This window comes from Dipodomys ordii, unplaced genomic scaffold (assembly GCF_000151885.1).
Source record: "Dipodomys ordii isolate 6190 unplaced genomic scaffold, Dord_2.0 Scaffold11, whole genome shotgun sequence".
NCBI lineage: Eukaryota > Metazoa > Chordata > Mammalia > Rodentia > Heteromyidae > Dipodomys > Dipodomys ordii.
The window spans coordinates 17,574,373-17,582,624 of NW_012267227.1; the positions used below are offsets into that span (position 1 = coordinate 17,574,373).

General features: G+C 48.8%; 1 protein-coding gene and 1 non-coding gene across 2 annotated transcripts in view; one reads left to right on the forward strand and one right to left on the reverse strand.

The window, feature by feature from the left end:
• Positions 1-313: 313 nt before the first annotated feature.
• Positions 314-395, forward strand: Trnas-gcu. The gene has a single exon. It is a non-coding gene; the product is annotated as a tRNA-Ser (tRNA).
• A 3,904-nt stretch (positions 396-4,299) lies between these two features.
• Rpusd2 (RNA pseudouridylate synthase domain containing 2) overlaps positions 4,300-8,252 on the reverse strand; it is a 7,281-nt gene continuing 3,328 nt past the window's right edge. Inside the window, exons 2-4 of the mRNA XM_013010002.1 lie at positions 7,979-8,252; positions 6,490-6,786; positions 4,300-5,198 (exon numbers count right to left, since the gene is read on the reverse strand). Coding sequence (XP_012865456.1) covers positions 4,473-5,198; positions 6,490-6,786; positions 7,979-8,252 — 1,297 coding nt within the window. The 3' untranslated portion in view covers positions 4,300-4,472. The remainder of the gene's footprint in view (positions 5,199-6,489; positions 6,787-7,978) is intronic.

The window sequence follows — 8,252 nt, forward strand, 5'->3', positions numbered from 1 at the left end:
CGGCCCCGCCCCTCGCGTCGGCCCCGCCCCTCGGGCGCCAAATCGGTCTCGGGCCTCCCCGGTCCCGAAGTGTCTCTTTGCCGGCTTCGGGGTCCGCGTGGTTCCTGTCAAGCCTCTCCGGTCTTCGGCTGAATTTCCTCCGTTCCTCCCCCACCGTGGGCCTCCTCTCCTCGTAGGAACGGCCATCTTCTTTCGAGGCGGCGGCGGAGGCCTCGGACGTGGGCTTCCGTACAAAATGGCGTCCCCCAGCGGCGTTGCGTCACGTCCCCCGGCTGTCACTCCCTATAGCTGCCGGGAACGAGTAGGCTTCTGGGACGAGGTGGCCGAGTGGTTAAGGCGATGGACTGCTAATCCATTGTGCTCTGCACGCGTGGGTTCGAATCCCATCCTCGTCGGGTCGGAGTTCTTTTGCCTCCCGCCTCTCCGCCGGCGGAAGGTGATTGGCGGAGTCGGGACGCCCGATTCCTCCCTTTGGACTCGCTCGAGAAGTCGGGGCGACATCCGGGTGCCTGACTGGAGAAGTTGTTTTTAATGTTTTTTCTTTCTTTCTTTTTGCTTGGAATGAGATACTTGAAGCTTGAGAGCTTCTGACCTCACAGATGCAGAAAAGGGAGGGCCAGGGATACTCTGGGAATCGGAGAATATGCTGGATTTATTCTATGAAATTTAAAAAAAAAACAACAACCCAGTACAGACAGTTCTAGGTTAACTGTCATCTCATGCGTCTGCCCCAGCTTAAACTAACCTAGCTCCTCCATGAAGGGTTTCAATTACTCAACCCAGGTATTTAATTACACCCCTGAGTCCAGAATGTCAGGTTTCACTGCAAAAAGTGGCTTACAATCAATCCTCTTCCAGCCCACAGAGGATGGAATACAGGAACTCAAGAAATGACTATATTGGGAAATAGTAAAGAGATGATAATATGACTTAGAGGTAGATATTCTAAATATTTGCAATAGCTAGAGGAAACAAAAAGAAATGGTCACTCGGATCAAATGTCAGCTTAGGTGTCAAGCCCTACACAACCTGCAGCTCCCTTAAATCAGCCCCTTACATCCAGCCTTGTACCCTTTCTAGACACTCCTGTAGCCCTCTTGAGATTAACCCAACACTTACTGGTCAGTAGTAAATTGTGAGGGCTGCAAGATCTCTAGAGACCAGCAAGGATGCATCATTTTTCTAAACCTTGCTAACAACTTTCTTTTCTGTTAATCTCCCTAATATCCCAACCTATAAAACTCTACTCCTGTCCCTTTATTTTCAGTAAAAGAGTAAAAAGAACCAACACATGCCAGATTATTTAAACAGGTGAGAGGGAAGTGCCTTAATTAGTAATGGAATGGAAATTCAAAAAAAGCTAAGAGGCTGAAAGAGTTAGGGTGCCATCTACTGGATCCAACGGAAAAATCATTGTTAAGTAATGGGATATAATTCCCAAATTCAACCGATAACGTTAGTTCAAAGAATCCTGGTTCTTTCTCACAAATACTATGGCTGAACTAATCACATCAAGATTCTTGCACAAATCTATTGCTAAGTATCTCAGCTCTCTTACTACTTGAATGCATAAAAGAAAGTCTTCATTCTCTGGATCCAGCTTTAAGTACTCATTCCCTGTTGAGACTGAAGTTCCTGAGGAAGACTGTCCAGTTGTTATCCAACTGTCTTATTGTGTCAGTTCTGGGGCTTGATCTCAGGGCCTTGGACTCTCACTTGGCTTTTTCACTTAAGATTCATACTCTTCCACTTGACACAGCTCCACTTCCAGAATTTTATTAGTTAACTAAAGATAAGGATTTCAGGGACTTTTCTGTCCCTTGGAGGCTGGCTTTGACATGATACTCTGCCCCCTGAGTGGCTAGGATTACAGGTGTAAACCACTGTTACCTGAACCCTCCCTCCTTTTATCACATGAACATATTAATAACTTCATTGATTATTGTGTTCTCCATAAAACCCAGGCCATCTTTTTTTTTTTAACTTCATTTGTACTTATTTGATGCTCAATGTATTCATGAGCCATTAAAGGGTGTTTTGTTTGTTTTTGCTTTCCTGGGATCCTGGGTTTTTGTCGGTCATGGGGCTTGAACTCTGGACCTGCATGTTGTCAAGTGCTCTATCACTTGAGCCATAGAACCACTTCATTTTCTGGTGGTTAATTGGAGATAAGGCTCAAAGATTTTCCTGCCCGGGCTGGCTTTGAACCTTGATCTTCAGATCTCAGCCCTGAATAGCTAGGATTACAGGCGTGAGCCACTGACACTTGGCCCTGGGATCTTTTTCTTCTGTGCCCCATCTTCTGGTTTAGGAGTAAATTTCAGTGCGACAACTTAACCATGAGCTTTGTAAGTTCAGGGGCACATCTTGGATGCTTAGTAAACCTGGGTGGGACATTTAATTTACTTACCCTATAGTCAGGGCCTAGCTTAAATGTCTGCTAACTGTATGAGCACCAAAACTCAAGAGATCCTAAGTTACAAATGGTCTTAGTGTAAGGGAAGCTGGCTGGCTCCTGGAATGGAAACAGGATTTTCATGAAGTTAAGAATCATGCGTTCTGAGCTGATTCTATTCCTTATACTTTAGAATCAAGCCCCAGAAAGGTTCAGTAGTGAGAGTGAGCCAGTCACTGCCATTAGCTGGGAGCTAATGGCCAAATATCCCTCCAATCATGCTCTTCTTTACTCAGGGCCTGGGCACCATGCTTGAGCCCTTTTGCTCAGGGCTAGTGCTCTACAACTTGAGACAGCTCCACTTATGACTTTTTTGATGCTTAATTGGAGGTAAGAGTCTCATAGTATTTCCTGCCTGGGCAGGCTTCAAACTGTGATCCTTCACTCTCAGGCTTCTGAGTAGCTAGAATTATAGGTGAGAGCCACCAGCGCCCTGCTCCCCTCTTCTTGTGTGTCTCTTCTTGCCTTACCTGTAGAATATACCTTTATTTCTGCAATGGAGAGGGTAATATGTTCCCACAATCCCTCTCCCTTGCCTCTACTGGACAACTTCACGCTTTTATTATTCTTACTTATTCATTTTTTTGCCAGTCCTGGGGCTTGAACTCAGGGCCTGGGCACTATCCCTGAGCTCCTTTTGCTCAAGTTAGCACTCTATAACTCTACCACTTAGGACTCAAACCCTGGGCTTCATGTGTGCTCGGCAAGCAGCCTACCACTGAGCCACATTCCCAGCCTCAAGCTTTCTTTTCCTTTCCTTTTTTTTTTTTTTTTGGGGGTCCGGTCGTGGGGCCTGAACTCTGGGCCTGGGCGCTGTCCCTCAACTCTTCAGCTCAAGGCTAGCACTCTACCACTTGAGCCACAGTGCCACTTCTGGCTTTTTTCTTTTTGCTTATGTGGTGCTGAGGAATCGAACCCAGGCCTCAGGCATGCAAGGCAAGTGCTCTACCACTGAGCCACCTTCCCAGCCCCTCAAGCTTTCTTTTACATGACTCGTTCTGTGGGAAATCTTTGCTGGCCCTTCCAGGCAGAATTGTGTCCCATCACCACCAGCCCCTTTGTATTTTGGATATCTCATCGTGTGCTCCATGAGAGGAGTCCAGCAGAGACGAGTCTCTGTGTTGCAGCATTAAAAAATGTGTGCACATAATGGGTCACTGTCCACCAAGAGGAGCACTGGAGGAGCATCCAACAGCTGCCTCCCACCCACACCACTCCTGCTCACCATTCCTGCCAACCTGCATGGACTCAGTATGAGTAAGCAGGTGCACGCTTAAGGTGCCTGAAAGCAAAAGCTAATGGCTCTTCTTGAGTACTGCAAAAGAAGAAAAAAATCTTGCCCATGTAATTGTAACCCCTCTGTACAGTATTTTCACAATTAAAATAAAAAAAAAAAGAAGAAAAGAGAGAAGTCCTGAGGCCATGTCCCAGTACTAGCGCCTGCATGTGCCTGCACACACACACAAAGCCAAAATATGTAAAGAATACTTGTGAAAAACTGAGTTCTACGCAGGAAGTAGAGCTCAGAATGACAGTAGATCATGGCAACTGGGGCAAAAGGCTAGTGAAAACCCCATCTTAACACACAAGCTGGGTGTGGTGATACACACGGTCCTTTTCAGGCTTTTCTCATAGCTGGGATGACAGCTGGGCACCACTATACCCAGCTATTGCAGGAACACGGACACAGACACAGACACACACACACACACACACACAGCGCAAAGTAACTACACCCAGCTATTGCAAACATACACACACACGCACGCACACACACACGCACACGCACACACACACACACAGCGCAAAGTTAGAAAATGAGAGAAATGGTAGAAAAGGGATATATTTACAAAGCAAAAAAAAAAAACCCAGATTCTAAGTGGAAGAAGAAGGAGGGAGGTAGCAAGTATGAGGAGGCCTTCTTTGGAGCCCAGCCTCACTCCCACAGAAACCCTGAGTATGAGCCCAGAGTCAGCTCCTGCCCCAAAGCCCCTGGCCCAACCCAAGAAGCAATTCCTCAGTCTTCTCGCCAGTCATCCTGTGCCCAGGTAGGCATGGGTGAAACGTACTCAAAGTCTGGCCCTTTGTAACGGAGAGCGTGCAGGAACATCACAAGATCTTGGGGCAATGGATCCTGTCGCACGAGCCGGCACTCTGCACACAGTGGGTCTGTCTCTTGGTTCAGATCATTATCTGTTTCTGATGCCCTCCCTGGTGGGTCCAGATGCTCAGGGGCTGCCTCAATGACTCCATCTATCTTCTGGGCAGCTGTAGCCACCTTTTCCGAGTTGTCCTTGGCCAGCCCTGAGGAAGGGGCTATGGAGTCTGAGGGTCCTGGGGAGAGGTCACCCTCACAGAGATCAAGCACCTCCAGGCCCTGTTTGGCCTGGTGCTCTGCAACTAGGTCCCGCAGCAGTTCCTCATCGGTCTTGGGAATGTGGCCTCCCCGGCCTCGGGAAGGACCCCAGGCAGATGAATTGTAAATGGGGTCGTTGAGAATGGGGTGGCCCAGGAACTGGAGGTGGACGCGGATCTGGTGGGTTCGGCCTGTGAGGGGCCGGCACCGTACCACACTTGAGTGTCCATTGTAGCTCAGCCTCTGGAACACGGTCTCACAGGGCTTGCCCCGGGGGTCTACACGGCACACACCCACCTTGTAGGATACCACCAAGATTGGTTCCCGACAGATCACCTCCTCCGCAGCAAACTCTCCTTCTACTCGGCATACATACTCCTTCTCCAGCTACACGAAAAGGGAGAGAGCCAGCACTAAACCTCAACTTGTGAGATCCAAACAACAGCACCAAGGACAGAGAAGATTCAAACCTAATGCCCCCTCTTGATAGTTTTGTAAACCTGAGAAACCACTTTAAATTTTTTTTTTCCAGTCCTGGGCTTGAATTCAGGGCTTGGGAGCTGTCCCTGAGATGCTTCTTTTGCACTCTACCACTTGAGCCACAGCGCCACTTCCGACTTTTTCTGTGTATGTGGTGCTGAGGAATCAAACCCAGGGCCTCATGCATGCTAGACGAACACTCTACCACTGAGTCACATTCCCAGCCCCTGAATAACCACTTTAAATTCCACAAACTCACCAAGAAAACATGGGATGGTTAAACCAGTTACTTCATTGGGTTGCTGTAGGCATTCGGTAAATTAGACTCTAATGTGTTTGGTTCTAAGTCTGGCTACCCTCCCTAAGTCTCAAGACAAAAATCACCACCAGGAATATCTTCTAATACAAGCCATCTTTACCCAGGAGGCTCTCCTCAAAAATCTTAAAAACCGGGCTGGGAAGGTGGCTCAGGGGTAAAGCGCTTGCCTTGCATGCCTGAGGCCCTGGGTTCGATTCCTCAGCACCACATAAGCAAAAAGAAAAAAGCCAGAAGTGGCGCTGTGGCTCCAGTGGTAGAGCACTAGCCTTGAGCTGAAGAGCGGAGGGACAGCGCCCAGGCCCAGAGTTCAGGCCCCACAACCGGACCCCCAAAAAAAAAACCTTTGCCAGCCTGACAGCAATCTAAAGGTTCAAAATAGCAAACAACCAAATGAAGCAATCAATGTCACCACCTCTAATTCTTTTTCCCCACAGTACTGGAGTATAAACTCAGCGTGTCAAGCTTGTTAGGGTGGGCACTCTAAGATTCAGCAATGCCTCCGGCCTGTTTTCACATTGGATTTGGAGAAAGAGTCTCACTTCTTGCCTAGGCTCTCTCACTTGGATGTGATCCACCTACTTTAATGCTTCCCCTTGTGGCTGGAATGACATCAGCCATTAGCTAAGAAGAGGACTGGCATGTATGTCCAGGTTAACTTCTAACTGTGATCCTCCAGATCTCCAGTAACTAAGATTACACGCATGCGCCACCAGCAACTGGCTCTAAAGAGCTTTGGAAACATACAAGATAATCTGTCTTTGGCATTTTAGGTGTCATCAAGAAAGCAGGAAGCCTGTCCACATTAGACCAAGAACTCCGTGAGGCCCTTTTGATACAGAACCCAGGACGTGGCATGGAAAGGACAAAACCCTGGCTCACCTGCCGGTCCCGAACCTGCTCATGAATCCTCTCAGAGACAACAGCTGTCTTTGCAAACATGAGCACCCCTGAGGTGAGGCGATCGAGCCGGTGCAGCGGGTGCAGCTCCTTCAGCTGGTGCTCCTTGCCTAGGATGAAGATAACCGTGTTGTGTCGGAAGCGACCACAGGGGTGAACGGGAATGGAGGAAGGCTTGTCTACAACCACCACATCTTCGTTCTCAGCTAGCAGGCGAATAGGCTCTGCCGTGACTGGTGGCTCATGCCTGTGCACTGTATTCCGCAAGAAATCATTGTCCTATCAAAAACACAGGTAACCAGTCAGCCATAGGGTCACAACAGCCTGTAACAGTCAAGACACCCCCCAGGGTCCCAGTTCCTTAATGACCGATAGGAGGATCTCCTTACACAGAAAAAGCAGTGATCTCAGCTTATAAAAATACACATACAAGGGCTGGGAAGGTGGCTCAGTGGTAGAGTGCTTGCCTCACGTGCATGAGGCCCTGGGTTACATTCCTCGGCACCACATAAACACAAAAAGCCAGAAGTGGAGATTTGGCTCAAGTAGTAGAGCACTTGCCTTGAGTTGAAGAGCTGAGGGACAGCACCCAGGCCCAGAGTTCAAGCCCCATGACAGACAAAAAAAAAAAAAAGAGGGATGGACCAAACCAATGTTTTTCAGGATGAGAAAGGAGATTATTAAATGCTGACCGCTCAGATGTGGCAGAATTTTAAAAGATGGTCAAACCAGATGCTAGCGGCTCACACCTGTAACCCTAGCTAAGATCAGGAGGCTAAGATCTAGGACTGCAGTTTGAAGCCATCCTGGGCAGGGAAATCAAGAAGGGGTCAAACCACTTGACCAGGCAATTCCATTCTCTATCACTGACATTCCCAAACTCTTATTACCTATTAGGCTGTATGACAAATAGTTTTAAGTAGTCATCACAAGAACACAAGCGTTGGAAGTGGCACTGGTGCCTTACCTGAGAGGTTCACCTGACTCTAGTTTCCTCCTAAGTTAAAATGGGCTTGGTGATACCTACTTCACAAGACTGTCACTTAGAACTGAACATCCAAGTTTAATAAAACGCTTCGCTGTGCACCTGATTACACTAAGAGCTCATTAATGACAGTCCCGATCGGTAGTTGTATGGAAGCCTATGATGACAGGTAGAAAGTGAACGGTGCCCTTGTCGCAAGACAGTGCATAAAAGGGACAGGAGAATTAGAAACCAAGAAGCTGGCTAGATGGGATGGTTGCGTTGGGATGCCCACAGAGCCTGTCTCCTCACCGAGATGGGGGTGGGGGAAGTTTACTCCAATTGTTCAAGGTGAAAATGAGAACGCTTCTCAATACCAAAATTGCGATCACTAGCGTAGTAGTAGCAGCACCTACACCCTACCAAGTCGGGGGAGGGGGGAGGAGGAGATAACAAAAAAAAAAATCCTTTCCCTGGTCGCTTCTGGTGGACCCCCAGGAACTCCACCTTGAGCACGATGTCCAGGTCCCGTACCGGCTCCTCGTTGAGGTGCAGGCGGCCAGCCCGGATCGCGGCTTCGTAGTAGGCCAGCGGCTGGGCTCGGAACTCGGTGCTGAAGACGTGCTGCAGGCTGCGGCCCACCCAGCGGCCTTTACAGTAGGTCCGGAAGTCAAAGTAATAGGGCCGCACCTTGCGCAGGCCGCCCTCGAAGTAGTAGCTGGTCTCGGCAAAGTGCTCGTCGCCAAAGCTGACCCCCGTCCGCCGCTTCTTCGGGGGCGGC